Source organism: Podarcis tiliguerta (genome assembly GCF_965153285.1).
Source record: "Podarcis tiliguerta genome assembly, chromosome: 2".
Taxonomy (NCBI): domain Eukaryota; kingdom Metazoa; phylum Chordata; class Lepidosauria; order Squamata; family Lacertidae; genus Podarcis; species Podarcis tiliguerta.
In genome coordinates, this window is record NC_139535.1 from 53,452,364 (window position 1) to 53,475,119 (window position 22,756).

The following is a 22,756-nucleotide window of genomic DNA, read 5'->3' on the forward strand; positions in this document are numbered from 1 at the left end:
CTATGGGAACAAGCTGTCTCTTGTCGTCAGAGCAGCCTGGGCTATAATTGGCTGTTTTGGTTTGGGCCAGTTAGCCTTACAGGGGGGAGGTGGATGGAATAGCAGAAAGGCCTTTCAGTAGGTCTTTGTGGAGGAATAGAATGGAGAGAGAAGTATAAAATGGAGTATTGCTGGAGTCTATTTGGGGTAAGTTGCCACATGGGAGTGCACTAAACTGGTGCCTTCCAAATGTTTGCGACTACAAGCCTCATCGCCCCCAGCATGCACAGCAGCCTCCCCTAACCTGATGTCAATTGTTCTGCTGGCTGAAGCTGGTTGTCATTCAAAACATCTGGAGGGCACCAGGTTGGGAAGGGTTACAGTGAGGAAAATGCAAGAGGCTCTCTTCTTTTAACACAGGGCACAAAGGTTTTTAGAGACCTGTGCTCAGTGCTATTATTGAGAAGCTCCACTGTGCTAGGTTGGATGGTAGCGTTGTTTACTACCAGTGTTTCTTTTTATTTATTTATAGAAAAACACCCATAAAAACATGTGGTTCACCTTAAAGCTAAAAAAGTTTAGTTGATCTTTGCTTGATGAACTGATCCTTTGAAGGAAAATCTTCTTTTAAGTGTACAGTGGTGCCTCGCAAGACGAAAAGAATCCGTTCCGTGAGTCTCTTCGTCTACCGGTTTTTTCGTCTTGCGAAGCAAGCCCATTAGCGGATTAGCGCTATTAGCGGTTTAGCGGCTATTAAAGGCTTAAGGGATTAGCGGATTAGCTGCTAAAAGGCTATTAGCAGCTTAGTGCCTTAAAAAAAGGGGGTGGGGAGCGGAAAAAAACCCCCAGGAATCGCAAGACATTTTCGTCTTGGGAAGCAAGCCCATAGAGAAATTCGTCCTGCGAAGCACCTCCAAAACGGAAAACCCTTTCGTCTAGCGGGTTTTCCGTCTTGCGAGGCATTCGTCTTGTGGGGCACCACTGTACATGTTTGATTTGGTTTTGATTTCTGAAACTTCATTCATTATTTCTGCATTCATTAGGTTGTAAACAAACAGGCACTGAAACAGCAAAAATAAGGTGGGAGAGAAGGATTTCTTCTCCCTTTTCTTGCACCCAATACAAATACCTGGTTGATTTAAGAATTTATATAGCTGCCCCATGGCAGAAGTACTCCAGGAAACCAGTGTGGTGTAGTGGTGTCGGACCTAGGACCTGGGAGACTAGGGTTCAAATCCCCACTCAGTCATGAAGCTCAGTGGGTGACCGTGGGCCAGTCATAGCTTTTTAACCTACCTCACGGGGTTATTGTAGGAATTAACTGCGGAAGGGGTGAACCATGTATTCCCTGGAGGAAAAGTTGGGTTAGAAATGCAGTAAACAAGCACTTCTGCTGGAGGGAACAGCCAGATGGAGATGTCGTTCACCAGCCTGGCACCCAGAGTTCTCCACACGGTTGTAACTGGACCTGTGCCAGTCGCAAAACGCGCCTGGCTAATTTCGAACACTGTTGTGCACAGTGTGAGATTGGGGTGGGTGAGTGGGTGGGGATAGCTGCTTCATTTAATGGCCAATAAGGGACACGGGTGGCGCTGTGGGTAAAAGCCTCAGCGCCTAGGGCTTGCCGATCGAAAGGTCGGCAGTTCAAATCCCCGCGGCGGGGTGCGCTCCCGTTGTTCGGTCCCAGCGCCTGCCAACCTAGCAGTTCGAAAGCACTCCCGGGTGCAAGTAGATAAATAGGGACCGCTTACTAGCGGGAAGGTAAATGGCATTTCCGTGTGCGGCTCTGGCTCGCCAGAGCAGCGATGTCACGCTGGCCACGTGACCCGGAAGTGTCTCCGGACAGCGCTGGCCCCCGGCCTCTTGAGTGAGATGGGCGCACAACCCTAGAGTCTTGTCAAGACTGGCCCGTACGGGCAGGGGTACCTTTACCTTTACTAAGTGGTGTGCAAATCCAGCTTCTGAAACAGAAAGCAAAAATTATCCTGAGCCCTGTCGTGCACCCAAAGTGTTCATGTGCACTGCAGTTAAGGTGAATACATGCGCACCATGGAATTTCAACACATACAAAAACAATTTGGGACCTAGTTGCCTGAAGGAGGAGTGCCTTTGCCCATGCAAACCTGTCTGCTTAATGAGTTTTCAGGATGAGGCCTTCTTGGTTTTGTTGCAGCCTGAAGAAGTCTGGCGACAACTGGGGGAGAGCCACCTTTTCCCTTTTGGTGTCTAGCTTGTGGAATTGTCTCCTTCCTAAAATGTTGTTGTTGATGATGATAATGATAATAATAAAAAATTAGGCACCAATTTTGCAGAGTTTTCACTGCCTCCTGAATGCAGACTTGTTCACCTAGGCCTTTCCTGATCAATGATACCAATTTTCAGTTTGTAAAGAAGAAATGATTTACAGGTTTGAGGAAAGCGCCTGTCTTTGGCACGTTGCTAAGGCAGCCTCATTAGAAAACCTGTCTTCCTTGATTTCGATGCCAGATTCACTTTAAATCACATAGTGAATCCATGTACTATGAACTAAATTGACTGAGAAACTGAAGAACTCTGTAGGAGCTTTAAAAGAGCACATGCATGACTATAAATTGTATACAGTATATTGATAGATCCTGATATTTAATATCAAAATTCCTTATCTTTTGAGCAGAAGTCTCTGCGACAAAAATACATACTTCAGTAAAGTGTCTTGTGCTCTGTTGAATTCTTGTGACTAATTAAAATGGTGTGTGTGTGTTTAGAAAGCATATGGTCTGTTTCAATACGAATTGGTGGCATCTCATCTCTGGGGGATCAATTAAAACCCCATTTGTGACAGGCCTGATTTTATTTCTGCTTTACTAGAAAGACCCTGGGCACTCTACATTGCTGGTGCCATCTGTCCCTATAATAAAGACTTTCTACAAGATCTACCTGCTGTCCATACGCCCACTTCAAAATGCATGTCAACACACACACACACACACACACACACACACACACAGTGTTGTTTGTTATTTCTGTAGGAAGGGGCTAAGTGGTGCTGCCAGCCAAACCAGGTACAGTTACTCACAATCTGGTATCAATTCTTTAGAACCACACAAAGCAATAACTTGATTACTTTATCTGATGAAGGGCCTGATATGTGTAGCTTTTTATCCTAAGCATTTAGTTATGATGAATAGCAATAATAATAATAATAATAATAATAATAATAATAATAATAATAATAAAAAATAATGAAAATCCCAGCAGCATTTTATTTACTCTATATGAACAAGGGTGGATAACCTGTTTTGGGCCCAGGGCCACATTGACTCATCTTGGCCAACCCTCCTGGGGAAGTGGGGAGTGGGATGTCAAAGCAGGGGTGTCAGTTCTTTTGGAAAACACAGCAATCATGATCAGTATTTGTGTGTGTTTGTCTGTGTCAGTAGGGCAGACATTGTGCAAGCAAACTAGGAACAGAGTGGTGTGACTGTTAAGACACAACCATTTAATTTAGTCATTCATTTCATTTATACCCCATATTTCCTCCAAGGAGTTCAAGGAGGTGCGCATGATTATCCCTTTCTCAATACTATTCTCACCATATTTTTAATAGTTAAAAATCAATTTGTGCTTCAACAATGTACTCCTTCTGTCACTATGTTCTCCAAAATTATTTTCATTGCCTTCCACCTTGATAAATTTATGCTCCCTCCTTTTCCTATTTCCCCTAATTAATCAGCCCGTCAATTTATGCTCCATTAAATAGATCAATTTCCCCACAACATTACCTTTATTTTCTTCTACCATCAAAAACTCCCCCTACTTTCCTCCACATTCATTCAATCTTACATGCATTGCATTGCATTGCTGGCTGCCTTTTTACTTAACAGCCTTGAGGACGATCAAATAGCACTTTTGATTATTAAGCTGACTTACTCACTGGTAACCCCACCACCTTTGAAAGTGTGGAGCTGCTTGCTGCAATGCTTCAGCTTGTCCAGGTGCTGCCTGCATGATATTTGCAGCAGCTCCCTGGACAAATTGTGCAGGCTTATCTTTCTCAGGAAAAGCATGACAGCCAACTGCTGAGCAGTGGTAGCCGAAACTACTGAAGAAGTGAGTTATTCATGAGGGCTGTAGAAGCACTCTGAACACTGAATTAAGCAACACTTAAAAGCAACTCAAATTGCTTTGGGCAGGGGAATGCTGGACAGAATGCACTGTGAATTATCTGAAAATAACAGCAGGGCACTCACAACAGCAGTGGGAATTATGGGAGAAGGTAAAGAAAAGGGGTCAGAAATCAGGGAAGTCCTCCCCAAAGCTGCTGCCACCACCTTTCACATATCAAGGAGGGCCACATAAAGCCTTCAGCTGGTTGTATAAGGTCTACCCGTTAGCCATCACTGCTGCAGAAGATACCATTGGAAAAGGACACCTAGAAGGGCGTTCGCTTAGTTTTAGGAAAACTGTTTCCATGGATTCAGAATTGCTTCTTCAGAATAAGGGTGTTATGTTTGAAGGTGTATTTAGTGCCCATTTCTTCTTACAGCCGTTTTTGAAATTGTGTGTCCATTGTGGCCAGTGCAGCATTGTGTGCATAAGTTGCTTTTGTATGCTAGAGATCAAGTGTAGAAGAACTTGCATTTGGGAAGCGCGGCATGAGTTTGCTGAGGAGAAGGGAGCTAAGCAGCAATATAATTGCTGCAGCACAGTTTTTCCGCTGAGTGCTGATCACCTGTATCTTATGTGGTGAACTGCAAGAACTTCAGGATGAATTGTGCAAATTGTAGTCAGTGGCTCAGCAATCAGTCTGTGGAGAGCAGCAGCAAAGTACACACCGTTGCTGATAAATGCTGTGTGGTCCCAGCGGGATTCCAGTTAGAAGACTTCCCTGTATTTGTCATTGCTGGTGGCAAACTTCAAATGTCGAGAGAGTTTAATTTGTATGTTGTTTAGGAAGCGACTTTGCTGTTGACTAGATAATTACAATATCAACATAATTATATAGCCAATTTTGTACATAACAAATGAAATATTGTTCAGGCAAGCACCGTCTGGTAATTGAATCAGCACTTAGAAGAGCTCTTCCTTTGTGCAGCAAACAGGCATGTGACCACATCTCCTCTATTAAAAGGAGTAGCCTTGCAGCTCATAATTTTATCAGGACTCCACATAACAGAGGGGAGACATGTTCAGAATCCACCAATCAGGTGATAAATACCCAAGAATGTAATAATGTACCCATCCCTATGTCAGAAATGCTTTGAGGCATATATCATTAACTACACGAGAAGCATAGCTGGTGATTAAAGTTTATATTATGATAAATAAATTTGGGGGATGGGGCTGCTAGATTTCACTGTAAAACATATTAAAATCAATGTGGCCATAGCAGGCAGGATAAATTGATATCTTGCTTTCTGTAGCTACCTCTACAGTTTCTCTGTGCTTAGTACCTAAGACACAACTGATGCTAATTAGATGGTTAGTAGCAGTTGTCCTCTTGTCAGGTAATAGATTGGCAAAGCTAAATTTCCTCCTCTCCTTCAATTGGTTCATTTAGAAGCCTTGACCTCTTGGCCTTTTAATTATTGCTCTGGGTGTCTCAAAAATGCGCACACCCTAGGTTATTAATGTGAATCTGGGTGTCTTGCCCACACCAGACGCTAATGCAAATAAAAAAGAGGCATTCAACTGTTTCAGTAAATGATTATCTTGCTTCTCAAGTCTGGATGCAATCTTCTCTGTAAACCAGTTTTGTCAGCTTCTTTTCTTATGGTTCTGTGTGCACTAGTAGATCTGTCATTAAAGGATCCAATTTTTTGTCTGTGTGTTTTGCATGTGTGTCTCCAGATCAAGCACCTGTGATCATCAGACTTAGCTTAAAAATGCATCATTATCCAGTCATTGTGATAGGTCAGCACAATATGGCAGTCTGAATGCCTGTTGGATTTCTGTGATTCTCTGCTGATAGGAGCAATTGCATTTATTATCATTGGCAAAATCATAGTGAAGAAGTATACTGGGTGCAAGAGTATGAAGAAGGGTTCTTAATGCAGAGCAGAAAACGGTGCCTGGCGGTTGCAGAAAACTGAACAGTAATAATGCTATGTGCTTTTCAAAAGAAGCTGTAAATACAGTACAGTGTAAAACTGATTTTTATAGTTTATTTTCAAATAGCTTTTCCTGTGTTAATTTCAATTGTAATGATTTGGTGAATGATTCTGAAAAATGGGAAGGCGACATAACATTTACATGAGCAAATTATGTGGGAGTTAAGAATATTACTTCTCTAGAAAGAAGCTTCCATGCTTCTTGTTCCTTCTTCACTCCAGTTTCTTTCCTGAGTATGAATCAGACATTCAGATGCTGAGACTGTGTGGTTGTCTAACACAGTGATATGACAACAGTGTTCAGGTGGGAAATTACTTGCTTGAAAGTGCCCCCCCCCCCCCGATTTTATACCACAACAAAATGTGTATGGCTTTTTCATACAGAGGCGTTTTCAATCAAATGTGAGAAAACCGTACCATTTAAGGATCCAAAATTTGGATTTGCCCTCAGTTTGAATGGTAAGGTAAAGGTAAAGGTACCCCTGCCCGTACGGGCCAGTCTTGACAGACTCTAGGGTTGTGTGCCCATCTCACTCAAGAGGCCGGGGGCCAGTGCTGTCCGGAGACACTTCCGGGTCACGTGGCCAGCGTGACATCGCTGCTCTGACGAGCCAGAGCCGCACACGGAAACGCCGTTTACCTTCCCGCTAGTAAGCGGTCCCTATTTATCTACTTGCACCCAGGGGTGCTTTCGAACTGCTAGGTTGGCAGGCGCTGGGACCGAACAGCGGGAGCGCACCCTGCCGCCGGGATTCGAACCGCCGACCTTTCGATCGGCAAGCCCTAAGCACTGAGGCTTTAACCCACAGCGCCACCCGCGTCCCTAGTTTGAATGGTAGAGGAAGGCAAATAAGCCTCAAGGTTAATGCTCGATGTGAACATAACTTTAGGGAAGTAATTTTTAAAAACACTTTTTACCTTTGTCATATATCATTTTTATTAGTAACAGCATCAGTGGCCCAGCCCCCTTTAGATAACTTTGTTGCCATAGGGAGATAATGGTAATGGATGTAAAGGGAAGCTTAACTCCTATGTGTTTAGGGCTGGAATTCTGTGCACTCCTTCTTGAGATGAACAGCCTTGATAAACTCAATAGGATTTACTTCAGAGTAAATATGCATAGAATTGGGATTGTAAACACGAGCTGACTTTGAGCATATAGCTCCTTAATTGAAACTATAAATAACACATCTTGTCTGGGGGAGGCACTTCAGTCTGTGGGCCTGTGTTCCTCAGGCCATGGATTTCCTTGGTGAGTGATAAGATGCATTATAAATCTGAACACAAGATAAATTTAAATCTGCAATGGTTGGGATTTGGTGTCGTTTAGTTACAAATGCACAAACATTTCAGCTTGCCAGGTGGAATGATCCCCTCCCTGTGCTGTCCCAGGGTTCTCCTGACCTCCCCAGAGCCAATGTGGGGAAACGGGGGGGGGGGGAATTGTACAAGAACCCTGATAGGGTTCATTAGGTATGATTCCTACCAATGTGCTATTGAATGACTCTGTTCCATATCTACATGTGTACGTGATTTCTAATGTTCATTCATCAGCCAGTCATCTCTTACAGACAGTTAGAAAAGAATAACATCAATTTGTTCTCATGGTTGAACAGCTTCTCTGTGCTTCATCACAGATTAGTACTAGTGAACAAACTAATGGAGTGGGAAGGAAAATCAAGAAGGAAAGCATTCTCCAATAATACCATTTCCTGTGTTTGGGGTTGTAGGCCTTGTCTTGCAGACATTTCAGTAAAGCTTTCCTGCAACTATTTTCTGTCCTCTTCTGGTTTGGGGCAGGCATCTTTTGGTGGTACAGTAAATATTTTAATGAAGCGTGGACTTTAAAAGCCTTTTGTCCTATGTGTTTCAAAACCAGTTGAGTATGGTGAAGAGTTAGCTTTTCCACTGGACTCATATTGCAACTGCCTTACCCCTGGTTCTGCTATTCTTGTTTCTGGCACTTGTTTCCTTGGGGGAAAGCACAACTGCTCTTAACAGCTTCCTCAAAAGATCAGACCAACGAGTTCCAGAATGAAATGGTTGTCTGAAATGGGGAATAGGAGAACGGTGACCTTATGGGTCACTTTGACTTGCGCTCAGCTGGTTTTTATTAGGGGGTTGTTTTCCTATGTTGTACAAAACCTACTGATTTGTGGGCAACCTCAGGTTTCTGTCATTCTCTCTGTTCAGAAATGGCAAGTTCACTGTTCATTTGTGTTGGCTGTATCTTCTTGTTCTTTCATTTTGATTATCTTCCTGCTTGGCCACCCATGAAGGAGCATGTGACACTTAGCACCTGGAAACGGACCAGGCCGTCTTAGCTGACCAGGCTCCAGGGCTTCTATTTGTGCTCTGCTTGGATGGAACCGGACGGTCATTTGTGGAATGCTGTTGCTTGCAAATTCCTGTGATTGAATAAGTTTCATGCATGGTCATTCCCCTCACTGGAAGAACTGCTAGCTTGGTGAGAAGATACAGTTTGCCCGAAGGCTGATTTATAATAATCAAGGGTGGAAAGCAACATCCTTGGGGAAGCAACTTCTATAACATACCTGTTTTCTAGCAAATGCTAGCAAATTAATGTCACAGCCACCTTTGTAGTTCTGAAGCTTCACATCCTTAATCTGGCAAATGTCATAATAAGAAACAAAACATGACAGATTGAGTCCAAATGAAACAACTTTGATCTTTTCGCTGGAAATGTTAGGAAGTTTGCTCGCTTTTCTTTTCCTGCAACAGGCATTGCATAGAGTGGCCTTCCCTAAGATGGAGGCCTCCAGCTCCTTTGCGCTTCAACTCCCATCAGTCCCAGCCAGCACAGCTGGTGATTGTAGTGCAAAAACATATGGAGGGCACCAGGTTGGCTAGTGTCAGCCAAGGCCTGCAAGTTAATAGTGGTCAGCTTCCTTTGGGAACAGTGGGCAGCCAAGTCCACTGGGATTCCTCTCTTCTCCTCCTGTCGTGTGTCCTCTGCACCATCTGCCCTGGAATGTTGGGGGAAATCCTTAGTACACTTTGGAGAATGCAGGAAGAGGAGAAGGGGAGAAGTTCCTCTGCACAAGGAGGAATTCTTCTGCTGATGGGAATGATCTGCTTTAAAGCTATATTGAATGCAACCCAGTGTCTCCCTCCCACAAGCACAGTATATATATTACCATTTTGTTTTTGTGTTAGACACTATTCTCTCCTGTTTCGCTTTAAGCTGTTAAATTTTTTGTTTTACAAAAAACAAAATTTTGTTTTGTTTTAATTGTTCTTAATACGTTTTTTTAAAATGTTGTGTTTATTATTTTTTCATTTATGAGCCGCTTTGGGCACAATTTTGTGGTAAAGTGGCATACAAATAAGCTGGCAGCAACTTTTCCACCCACAAAATGGCGTGCAGAGTGGCTTGCAGTATATAAAATGAAGGGCAAGAATAACAGTTTTTAAAAAACAACACATGTTGGAAGCAGCCCCACTCCTTGTACCAGTCCGTTTGACAGCAGGATGCCTGTGGGAGCATCTGGTGACCTTTGGCCTTGGTAGGGGTGAGGAGATTGCCGCTGGGGTGTCTAACCAAGATTAGAGACAATTGCTGTTCTTGAAAGGACTGGAGCAGCTGTGGTTCTGTGCTGGCCCCACTAGCAAGCCAGCTGGCTTGATCTTCAGAGCTGACACAGTGTGGTGGATAGTGTCTGCAGCATGTCCTCTGCTCATTATTTTGTATTGTGACAGGCACCAGTTCTACCCATAGATGCTGCCTGGGGAAGAGAGCACGGGTTCTCGCAAGCCAGCTCTTCATTTATTAAATGTAGTGTTGTTGTTTTAGTGCTTGCTGCCTGAGAGATCGCTCTTGGTGCCCTCCGCCCCCATCCACCCTGACCAGGAGAGAGTGACCGCAGGAAATCCTCTGATGTTTAATCCTATGCATAAGTATCACGACACTCACTTACTTGCAACAACAGGTGAAAGCATGGGAAGCTCTTGTTTTCTAAGGTAAAGGCATGCTATGAATGACAGTTTCCTGCATTTGGTATTGGTTTGTTTCCTAGGCTTGCCAAAATCTTTCCACTTCTGTTCAGCTAGGTCATCCATTCCACTGGACAGGTCTAGGCAAAAATGAGCATAAATTATTTGGGGAGCTGTCATCACAGGCCTTGCTGTCCCAAGGAGGAACAACTCCTCTCCTTAGTGAATAACCTTCCTGAGTTTAAACAGCACCGTATTTTTCGCTCTATAAGATGCACCAGACCACAAGACGCACCTAGTTTTTGGAGGAGGAAAACAAGAAAAAAAATATTCTGAATCTAAGAAGCCAGAACAGCAGGAGGGATCGCTGCACAGTGAAAGCAGCAATCCCTCTTGCTGTTCTGGCTTCTGGGATAGCTGCGCAGCCTGCATTCGCTCCATAAGACGCACACAGATTTCCCCTTACTTTTTAGGAGGGAAAAAGTGAGTCTTATGGAGCAAAAAATACGGTATTTCCCCCTCTCCAGATCATTGCAGAGTTGGCTCTTGAAGACCTTGTCAGCCTCTGGCATGCTCAGATGCTTCTTACAGCTTGGGTGGCCAGGAAGACCCAAGCCAAGAATAAGAACATATGAGTTCCTCTTTTCAAAAAGTCAAAAGATGGCCCCTTTTCATTGGTAGGCATAAATCACATGGCTGAGGGGAATGAATGACCTCACATCCTCTCTTCCACAAGAATCCCTTGGTGTTGGGATGATGCGTAAATTGGATCATGTTGGGGAAAGCCATGCATATTTCAAATTCAGTGAGGTTACTGATGTTCACAGTAGCCCAGGGAGGAACTAGTTTAACATGCATGCCTTCCCCAAAGGAGTGTGTCAGATAATACTGCCCTGGCAGAGAACCTTCAGTTACCAGGCTGTTGGTGCTCATGTGCATTAGTGTTATTGGGAAATGGACTAAAATAACACACCTTTTCCTACCAACAACAGGTTTTGAGCACAGCCAAGTGGGATGATCTAATTTGACAGTTTTGAACCCATTGCAAACAGTGACCATATGTTTGATAATAATAATAACGTCCAGAATAAACTGCTTTGTATCAAAAAACAGAAATTCGGAGATTGCAAATAAGGAATCATAATTAGTTCTGACACTTGAATCAACTCACAGAGTTCAATTTATTTTAAAAGAAGAATTTGAGGAATTTACCTTCAATTCCTTCAATTTACCCTCACCACCTCTTCCCAGTTCATTATCTATCTGGCCCGTGTTTTCATCTCTGCAAAGCAAGGGTTAATCTGAAGCATAAATCCCCCTATTTTCTCTTGTGTCTCTGGGCTGTGTATAGCCAGGCTGCAGCTACTGAGGTTGTCTAAAAGCTTTCTGTTTAATGTTGAGTTCTCATGTGCTGGGCTTTCAGCTCTAAGCCTATTTCCACGGCTGAATGTTAACCCCCAGGGAACAATGCACACTGTGTCGTTGTGCGCTGGTCCTTGTCGCCGCATGTGCTTGTGGGTGCTGGAACGAATTGTCTTCAACAATCCGATTTGTTTGGGGGTTTGGCTGGCAATTGTAAGCGACTGAAGACAAGCAGCATGACTTGCTCATAGACCGAAAGCTGGACATTTTTACACTGTTGGCAAGTGGGAATTCTGGTTCAACTTTATGCTTCGTGTTGCAAAATGGTACCATGAAATATTTGGAAAGTTGTGCTTGTTGAAGTTGAAATTTGTCACTAGACTGCCAAAGCATTTCCTCCCTCAAGTTTAGAAGTAATTAACTGCAACCTGACCAGCTGGATTACTTCCCTGTCTGAGGGGCTGGGATTGAGAGATCTTGTGAAGCTTCTGAACAGCTGTGCCATTGCAAACACCAGCTTGCAGATCTGAGCTTGTTAGTGAACGTGTTAATAGGATGCACAGTAAGAAGATCCCTCCTGCTAATAGTGAGGCTTAACTGGGGCAGAGAGTGACCCCCCACAGAGCTTTAACGATCCGTACATAATATATGATTGTGTGGATGGATCTTAGTGAAGAAACCTTATCTGCTTTCCCAGATTTTCTTCTCTGAAGGCATCTAAGAATTTTATAGTTGCACAGGCTACATGGGACAGAACAGCGGGTAATTGGCCCAGCTCTTTTCCAGTCACCTTGTGGCATTCTGCTGTACAGGACCAATTTCTAGAATATTTGCATACCTTCCTGTTGTCAGAAATGTAATTACTGTGGGCATCAGTCCATGTCTGCATTGATGCCTTTTTAAAAAGTGTGTGTGTGTGTGTGTGTGTGTGTGTGTGTGTGTGTTTGTGTGTGTGTATCATGGGAGACTTCGTCAAAAGCCTTACTGAAAGTACACTGTGATAGTGTACTTTTATACATACCTACTCAGAAGTAAGACCCATTGAGTTTAATGGGATTTACTCCCACCTGTATATAGGATTGCAGCATAAGTGGCATGCATGAATTCACAGCACCTATGAAAGAGTACTTGCAGCTGATCAGGCATGAATCACCATCTTGTCATGTGACTACCTCATTAAGAGTTCATTTTTGTCCCTAAGGCACTGAGTGTTGCTCACACTGTCTGTGCTATGTGTACGTTGATACACCAGTCCCTAAAGTTGTGAGCCCTTATTATAAAAACTTTTCACCTTCTGACCTCTGACCCCTTATGGTTGGATTGAAGTTAAGATCTCATTCCTTTCTCCACTTCCATAAGGGCTTAGCATTTTTTTATGAGAAATAGAGATGAGAATGCAAATATTCAGGAATGATCACAAAAACTATTAGATTGAAAGCAGCTTGCCAAAACCTTTGTGCCAGATGGGATGTCACTTTTGTACAGGGTGCAGATTTGTGACCTTTCTCCCTCTTGGATGAGAAATGGAATTGCTAATAGATATATTTTAGAAATGGTTACGTATGGACAAAGCAAATCCCTTGAGCTTCTACATTCTCTTCTCAGACTTACATAGGCATGTGGCATTTCCATTTGTGATATTTTTCTCTGCATCAGTAACCACTAGATTTCATAAAAGTCGGGATCCTGGAAAAATGGTTTTGCATTGCTAGAAAGAGCATTTTGTTACATTTCTTAATAGAGGGCTGTTTTCTTGAAAGCTTTGTGCCTGTTTAATGCAGCTCTACAGATACCAGTAATTCTTTAAAAGGTACCCCTGCCCATATGGGCCAGTCTTGACAGACTCTAGGGTTGTGCGCCCATCTCACTCAAAGAGGCCGGGGGCCAGCGCTGTCTGCAGACACTTCCGGGTCACGTGGCCAGCGTGACATCGCTGCTCTGGCGAGCCAGAGCCGCACACGGAAACACCGTTTACCTTCCCGCTAGTAAGCGGTCCCTATTTATCTACTTGCACCCGAGAGTGCTTTCGAACTGCTAGGTTGGCAAGCGCTGGGAACGAACAACGGGAGCGCACCCCGCCGCGGGGATTCGAACCGCCGACCTTTCGATCGGCAGGCCCTAGGCGCTGAGGCTTTAACCCACAGCGCCACCCGCATCCCAATAGTAATTCTTTACTAGCCTACAAAAGTACTCACTAGCTGGTCTGCCCACAGGTTGCTGCTTTTTGCTACGCTGGGGACCTAAAAGGATTAACAACAACAACACATCTTATTTCTTTCCTGTAAAACAACTTTTCTTCCTGATTACTTGGAAGTGATTTGTAACTTGCCACTAAGTGCAGTGGTTGGAGTGTTGGACCAAGACTTGGCAGAACAGGGTTCAAACCCGCACACAGGCATGAAGCTAGTCACTGCCTACCTCACGGGGTTGTTGTGGGGATAAAATGAGGAGGGCGGAAACCGTGTACGCCACCCTGGAGGAAAAAGGTGGGATATAAATGGAATCAATAACGTAAATCAATAAAATGCTTACAAGCCTGTATCTAATCTTTCATGGGCCATCTATATTTCTTAGAATTGCAGTTTGTCTTGCTACTTCTGCTTTCTCTTATGTATTAAATCTTCTGGCTCTCAAGGAACGTGGCTTCGAGCCAGATGGCATGAAACCTACCTGACGCTGCTGAAAGCAAATCTGTGCTGCTGTCTCTTTCTGTTTTTCTAGGGGTGGAGGAAACTATAGCACTGCCTATCCCCACCCACCCCCCGGAGCAGTGCACAGCATTGCATTTTAACAGGAGCCTATGAGGTAATTCAAGTAGAATGGTGGTTTGCTAGCCGCCGCCAGGCTCTGCTGCCTGCACCAAACCCAAAGCAGCTCTGTGCAGCACATGCAGCCCCTACCTGATGGCTGAGCCTCAGATTTCTGCAGCCTTTGGCGTTCTTGATTATGAGATATTGATACCACGGTGAAGAATCTGGCAGGCATCTACAGAACAGCTCTTGGGTGCCTGCGTGAACTTGGCAGGAATACAAATATTTATCATCTCCCCAGAGACTTTCTCTATCAGTCTCGTGAAGTTTCACACTATTTGGCGTACGTGTGGTCACTGGAAAGTCTCACGAGGAGACAGGATGCACAGTACCACATATAGCTTTCTGCTTTTCATCTGTTTTAAGTCCTTTAGTCTTGGTTGTTACTCAGGGTTTAGCCAAGGTGGGGACTGGCTGGATCAATTTTTAAAAAATCAGATCTGCTGATTAAGACTAATGTAGCTTATAGTCACCAGATCTATGGGATTAGGGATTTCCACTGTTGAAGTCCATCCTCTCTGATGTGCAGCGTGTAATGCATTTTGTATTTCAGAAATGGATGTGGTGTTCACTTTGTGCATAAGTCCAGGATACTACCTTGGCATTCTTGGTGGCTGTCTCTCATAGTGGATCTCCTGTCCTGAAACTCTGTGCTTTTCATTTTTCCTTTTTTGGAGCTCCGTAAGATAGTGGAAGCAGGACTAAGGGAATGGCATTTCGTTGTAGGCGTTGCACTGCTCCTCTCTTGTGCAAATTTATTTCACTCCACTCCCACCCCACCCCTTGGGTTTGGCAGCCATGTGACCATTGTGAACCCTAACTGAAACCAATCCAGGTGACTCTCCTAAAGTAAGTGGAAAGCCTCGGTTTAAAACTAGGTTCTCAGAAGAAGCCTGCCAGGGCTGGCAATTATCAGACCTAATGTTGAATCTGAGTTCAGGAGGCTGGGGGGGTTATACACTTGAGTCAAAGGCCTGTATCTTACAAGTTTTCTTTATTTTCTACAGGTGCAGGAGAGTCTGGGAAGAGCACAATCGTAAAACAGATGAAGTAAGCATTCTTCTTTGTTCAAATATCGTAGGAGTTCTCATTGATATGTTCACCGCTTTGTTGTGGTGGTATTTCAGCGGCTGCTTCCTGCATTCTTAAACCTTAAAGGAATGATAAGCGTCATAATTAGCTGGTGGCCAACTGTAGCTTTGCACCATGGATGAGAAACCTGCGACTCTCCAGATGAGGCTACAGCTCCCATCATTCTTGACTAGTGACCATGTTGACTGTGGGCTGATGGGAGTTGTAATTGAACAATATCTGGAAGGTCACAGGTTCCCCATTCCTGTGTATACACCCACCCACCCACCAGAATAGACACAGATTTTTGCTATGCATACATAATACTATTTACTACTTTCTTTCCATGTTCCATAATTCCATGTTGGAATTTTATTTTGCCTGTCTTATTTTTCTATAGAACAGAGAGAGCGAAGAGCCACTCTTAAAAATCAGTAGCAGCTACAAATGTGATCTTTAATTGTACAGTATTGTTGTTGTTGCTGTTGTTAAATATTTATACCCTACCTTTTTCCTTGACGGGTCAATGCAACCTACAAATAAAAACAAGAGCCACTAAAACATAGAAAAAACAAACAATTAGGAGGGCAACCAAAATGGTCAAAGGCCTGGAAACAATGCCTTATGAGGAACGGCTAAGGGAGCTGGGCATGTTTAGCCTGGAGAAGAGGAGGTTAAGGGGTGATATGACAGCCATGTTCAAATATATAAAAGGATGTCACATAGAGGAGGGAGAAAGGTTGTTTTCTGCTGCTCCAGAGAAGCGGACACGGAGCAATGGATACAAACTACAAGAAAGAAGATTCCACCTAAACATTAGGAAGAACTTCCTGACAGTAAGAGCTGTTCGACAGTGGAATTTGCTGCCAAGGAGTGTGGTGGAGTCTCCTTCTTTGGAGGTCTTTAAGCAGAGGCTTGACAACCATATGTCAGGAGTGCTCTGATGGTGTTTCCTGCTTGGCAGGGGGTTGGACTCGATGACCCTTGTGGTCTCTTCCAACTCTATGATTCTATGAATTACCGTATTTTTCGCCCTATAGGACGCACCGTCCCATAAGGCGCACCTAGTTTTTTGGGGGGGAAATAAAGGGAAAAAATTATTTTCCCCCCCAGGCGCGGGGTTGGGGAAGCTCGAGCTTCCCTCGACCCCAGCCCCCAAACAGGCAGCTCTCTGCAAGCCGTGGGAGCCCAGCGCTGGCTCCCGCTGCTTGCGGAGAGGTCCGCGAAGCCTGGACGCGCTGCGCTCAGCGCGCGCAGGCTTCAGCATGCAGGCAGCTCTCCGCAAGCAGCGGGAGCGCTCCCGCTGCTTGCGGAGAGGTCCGCGAAGCCTGCATTCGCCCCATAGGACGCACACACATTTCCCCTTCATTTTTGGAGGGGAAAAAGTGCGTCCTATAGGGCAAAAAATACGGTATATATGAAAATAATTAAAACTATATACATGTATACAGTCTGTTGAAAACATACAAACATTACAATAAAAACAGCACCAGCCCTTTAATTAAAAGCAGTCATTTCCCAAAAGCCTGTTGGAACAAGAAGGTGGTGGAAGGACACTTTTAGTAGCAGCAGCAATGCAGAACCCTTGTTGCATTTCCATTCAGCCTTTACCAGCTTTCCATCGTGGCACTTACTCTCCATAAGATCAGGAGGTGAGAAAACAAAATGTACTTGCTGCCGTTTACAACTCAATTGCTGTTTAGATTGTGCCTAATTTTGGATATGTGGCACAAACTCCTCAACCTGCTGTATTTTGAGAAATATGTGACCTTTTCAAAGTGAAAATGTAAATCTCCTGGTAGTTGAAGGGCAAACTGCCTTTTAATATTTCAAGGAGATGGAGATATTTAAAAAATGCATGTACCCACGTATCTGAATGCCTCCTCCCACATTGACTTGTCTGGGTGTTAAGATCTGCTGGGGAGACCCTGTTGACAGTGGAGAGGCAGCCGACCTAGAGAGCTTTGAATTCTTCCCCCTACTGACTTATCCTATAAACCCGGATCCCAGTTGGAACAGTTTCAGCAAGTAGGAAACTGAAGCATTAAGCCAAGGGAAAGATTACCCTTTCAGCCAACTCTCTGGGTGTTCTTGGGCATTGTCTAAAACCTTTCTCTGGCTGCGGAAAGAATAATTATTCTTTTGGCTGTCCATATAGATTAGCAAGAGGCAACCCCTAATTTAAACACACACACACACTCCTCACTGTATATGTATCATGCCAGCGTATTGGGTCTTTATTGATTTAACAGCCTTTAGCAGTTACTGGAATTTCAAAAAGATAAACAGTCATCTGAACTGTTACATTTACAACGAACATTTTAATTTATATTTTCTGCTTCTGTTGGTCGTGGCTGGCAGAGGAATGAGACTAAGTCTATTAAGCTGGCCTCCTGTCATGGAATTGCGCTCAGCGTAGAGCAAGATGAGCTGAGAAGTTGTCTTTTCTGTCGCGCTGGGTTTTGCTGGTTTGAAGCATTTCTATGATGCTCGTCACAGCAGTATCCTAGAGCTGAGCCGGGCCTGTTGCAACTGGCTCCATTTCCCCGAGTAGATTCAGGCTTTGAACAATGTGGCCAGTTAGAAACTTTCTCTTTCACGCTGATTGAAATGAATTGTTGCCTCTGGCTAAATCGACAAGCAGATGGTCTATTTCTCAGCTGGTGTGCCTTTCAGAGCCTTCCTAGCAGCAGTGCAGCTACAGCAGACCACAAGTCAATTTCAGCTCTGCTATTAGGAAAATAGCCCAGGGAGGCAAAAGCTTGATCTCAATCTGCTGCTATTGTGAAGCTTGGGTTCCTAGCCTGGACTTGTGTGATTGCCATAGTTGATTGTTTTCTGGCTGAGAGAGAGAGCTGCTCTCTTGTTGTTGTTGCTGCTCACAGCTGTATTCCCATATTTCAGTTAGTTGTGTCCAGGGCAGCTGGACAGCAGCAATAAATACCAAAATAATCAAATTCAGTAATAAAAAGCAATAAATATAAAGTGATAAAAAGCAATAAATATAAATATAAATAACACAGCAAAGGAGTAGATGAAATACTAATAAAACAATACAAATGGTGGTAGAAACAATATGCCAGAAAGAAAGAAAAATATTTACCTCACATGGTTAAGGCCTGTCTGAACATACTACTGCGAAAAGCCACCAATGGAGGGGCAAGGCAGACATGTCTAGGGAGTGCATTTCACAATCTGGGAGCAGCCACGGAAAATGCCCCCCCCCCCATCCCCATGAAGCGATACTTAGAAATTGGCTGGCACATGTGGGTTTTTTGTAAGGTATTTACTATTGAACAGGCATTCCTTCAGTTATCCTGTTCCTAAGCTTAGAGCTATTTAGGTCATAAAGAGCAATTTTAGTTGTGTGTGGAAATGAACCAGAAACTAGTGTAGCTGTTTTAAGAAGGAAATTACACAATCTGGTTAACTGTCTGGCTTCCGCATTCTCCACCAGCAGAAGTTTCTGGACACTTCAGAGGCAGTTAGCTCTCTGGATGGTTAGTGTGGGTGTGGTAAGCAAGAGCCATTATCACAGTTCAGGGGGCAGTTTCCAGCCAAGGAAAAGCATTCGAGGAGGTTTGGAGCAGGGCCAATGAGAGGTGTTACCTGGAGATATGTCCTGCAAAGCGTCCTCTGAGACTCAGGACACTTCTCCTGAGCCTGGGGTTCCCAACCCCTAACTTAACAGTGTAGTTGCCTCTATGCTACTATTAGTAGTACTTGATTGGAAGCCACCCAGAGTGGCTGGGGAAACTCAGCCAGATGGGCGGGGTATAAATAATAAATTATTATTAAATTATTATAGTGAGCCATTTCAGATTGCATTATTTTATCATCACTGCCCTCTCCCACAAATAGGGGGAAGTAACCCCCAGAACCCACCCAGACACTTCTACAAATCGAAGGCAAAGCAAGTTTCTGAAATGGGTTGAGTTGGGAATTTGTCACGTAAGGGGAATGTGTCCTTCGGCATATTCTGAATTTAGCTGAATTTTTCCTTCTCGCCACTTGCTCTTATGCTGTAGTATTGTCGCATGGGGCACCCACTGCTAGTGACTTCTCTTAGCACAAATATTTTGTGAGAAGGAATGCAGCAAAAATTAGAAATCCATTGCAGGCCTCTTGCATTTGACATGCTGACATTTTGGATCGTTCCCTGTTCTCTTCTTTTCCAGGATTATCCATGAGGATGGATACTCAGAAGAGGAGTGCCGACAGTACAAAGCAGTGGTTTACAGCAACACCATTCAGTCCATAATGGCTATCATCAAAGCGATGGGGAACCTGCAGATCGACTTTGGAGACCCTGCCAGAGCAGTGAGTTTCCTTCCCTCCCTTCCTTGTTGCTAACTGGCTCTCTCTAATCATATTAGTAGACCTCAAAATCCTTCCTGACATCTTCACCCAGTACTAAATTTGAAAATTGTGCTTGTTCCCTTCAAATGGGGCATCCCAGGGGTCCTGAGGTATGAGGCATTCGTCCCCATCATCCCTCCCCTCTGTCTTTTTTTTAAAAAAAATTACATCAGAGAATTAGTCAGAAGACACTGTGCATACACGAATTGACTGCTTCATTTGTGTTGCAGAATTTGACTTTTCACGCCCAGGCATAGAACTTGGGTGACTTTGATGCAAAGTCCTCTGACAGTGTGCCAACACTTTGTTAAGTTGTTAACGTCTTGACTGAAGCATATTGGTTAAAATGAAAATGTAGTCGTGTTCACCTGTTGCAGCAAGAGCAACAAAGAGTCTTGTGGCACCTTCTAACTCGTTTATTAAGGCTTTTGTGGGTTAGACGCTACTTCATCAGATGCACGAATTGTCTTATCCTGAGTTCAGGTATACAGACACATAGTTATGCTCCACCCACCCCCCCCCTTCAAACTTTAGATAATATTTCGTGCATCTCATGAAGCTGAAGCTGGTCCACAAAAAAGCTTGTGCCATAATTAACTCATTCATCTTTAAAATGCGACAATACTCTGTTGTTTTTCGCATTTGATTGGGTTCATCTGTCTGTGCTGTCAGAATGGCTCAAGTCAGCAGAGCTACAACAGAAACAATGCTGTTAATCAGCAGAAGGGGAAATGTAGCGAGTTTGGACATCTCATAAATAACTATAGATTACAGATCAGAAAGGGGGAAAGCTAAAGTGAGCTTGTAACAACAGGCTGTTGGTCATCACCTCAATCCAGGCAAACTCACATTGGGTGCCCCTTTGCATTTATCTTTGTACACGGACCACTTAGTCAGTCTAAAAGCAGCGAAGGGCAGCAACGTAGCTCTTTGTGGTTCTGGACGGCTTCCTAAGTATTAATCATAATGTACACAAACAGAAAGCTGTTCATTGTCTGAATTCTGTTTTTTGCTCTCCCAAGCAATTCCCCACAGAATCCCCCAGGATAAGAAATGTCCATAAACAATATGGAGGAAGGATGTGATGACACATCCTTTGAAAGGGGTGTGTGCGCACACATGATGTAATGTTGCAATTTTTAAAAGGTTATAGCAGTTTGCAACCGACCTGTAACCTAAGCAACTGAGTGGAGCCATGAGCAGCAGAGGGGAGGGGTGGATTTGCAGTGTGTTGACTGGAGTAGATGGAAGGAGAGGCCTTGGAATAGGGCTTTGCTGTATACGCAGCTGAACGTTTGTGAGAGGCTGCTGCTGAAAGCTCTCTTAGCAATCTGTATATAAGGAGCCTTGAGAATCGGCTTGAATTCCTCTCCACAGTCGTTCTCAGGTCCAAAATGGTCGCAAGGCTCTACTGCTCTAGTGTTTCTTTTGAGTATGAAATGTTATGTTCTCTCTCACCCCACCCCACCAAAAAAACCCTGTGGAATCTTGTCACAGTGGAAAACTGTATCTCAGCTCTTCATCTATAGCTGCCTGAGCAGTTTGGATTAAGACTTGCATGTGCAGGGAGAAAAGTAAGCCAAATATTTTAATTGCACACTGCTTGTTTTTTAAAATAATTACAACATCTTCAGAGTTTTTGCAAACCTGCTAAGAGGAGCCAGATTTATGCCCATCCAAAAGTGCTTCTGGCTGTTCACTATCTGCATAAGTGGCATCTGTTTACATAAAATGGAACATACAGTTTGGTTCCTGCTATTCAATGAGGAAGAGCCATTCTGTCCCAGGGTTATTATATACTTCGACCAAAAGATGTATTGCATTCAGAGTGCCATATATTTTGCAGATGGCATCTGCCTTTTTTTATTTATTTATTTAGCCCAAATCTGATATGACCCTGGCATCCCACTGCCCTATCCCCTTTCCCAATGTGCATCCATGACAAATCATGACAGTTGAGAGTGACTTTCATTTGCAAATGTGGGCTAGGTCTGAGTTTGAAAGAAAGGAAAATTAAACTTTGAGGGGAACTTTCACCACTAAGTTTAAAAATGGGAAGAAGGCTGAAGGCGTAGGTTTGAGATGTTGCAACTAGGGGTACCAGCTTGACTGATGGCTGCCCATCAGGGACTGATCCAGACATTTGAGAAAAGCAAAACATTCTGGCGGAGGATCGAAATCTCCTGAACTGGTGCGGGGCTGTTGGTGATAGTGGGGTGGGTGAAGTGAGCCATTAGGGTTGCTGCTATGAAGGTTGATGAACCCAGAATTTAAGTGTAAGTATAAAAGCTAGAAGTATAGAAAGGATCCTTGGAGTAGGCAAAGGGATTAGCCAGTGTGGTTTAGTGGTTAGAGTTGGACTAGGACCTGGGAGACGAGGGTTAAAATCACCATTTGGCCATGAATCTCACTGAGTGACCTTGGGTCAGTCACAGATTCATAGATTCATCCCCTTAATAGGAAGGGGCCCTATGGGTCATCTAGTCTAACCCCCTGCAATGCAGGAATCTCAGCTAAGTCTAATCTGCAGGGGTGTTGTGGGGATTAAATGAGGGAGGGGAGAACACTACTTTGAGCTCCTTAGAGAAAAGGTGGATATAAATGCAATAATAAAACTAAAAGTTCAGCAAAGAGAAAAGTGGGAGAAAATGCAGTACTTTTTTCTCTAGGTCAATGCTATCTAGCTGCAGAAACTGGCTGGTGCCAGATTGAATTTGTTAGAGGGTATAACAATGAGTTGTAAGAGAAATAAGGTTGATCTTTTGCCCAGAAACTGGAGTGGATTGCCTTTAATTGGAGTGGATTGCCTCTAATCTATTGGTAGCAAGTTTCTTGTGGTCAATAAGGTGAATGTCCGTAGCAGCTACTTTCTAAAATACTAGAACAACCATGTTTTTTATTATTAGTAAAATGAGCACGTCCATGCCACTAGTCAAATGGAATAAATATTCACACAGCAGGAAAGTACCTCATATATTCCTTTTCTTCTTTTAAAGAATCATAGAATTGCAGAGTTGGAAGGGACCCCCCACTGCCATGCAGGAATCATGACTAAAATAATAATCCCTGGCAATTGGCCATCCAACCTCTGCTTAAAAACCACCTTCCAAGGCAGTCCATTCCGCTGTTGGA

General features: G+C 43.8%; 1 protein-coding gene across 2 annotated transcripts in view; it reads left to right on the top strand.

Moving 5' to 3' along the window:
- GNAI2 (G protein subunit alpha i2) overlaps positions 1–22,756 on the top strand; it is a 121,687-nt gene that overhangs the window by 57,230 nt on the left and 41,701 nt on the right. For both annotated transcript variants that reach the window (XM_083429521.1, XM_083429522.1), the window contains exons 2-3: positions 15,202–15,244; positions 19,444–19,585. In XM_083429521.1, the coding sequence (XP_083285647.1) occupies positions 15,202–15,244; positions 19,444–19,585 (185 nt within the window). The remainder of the gene's footprint in view (positions 1–15,201; positions 15,245–19,443; positions 19,586–22,756) is intronic.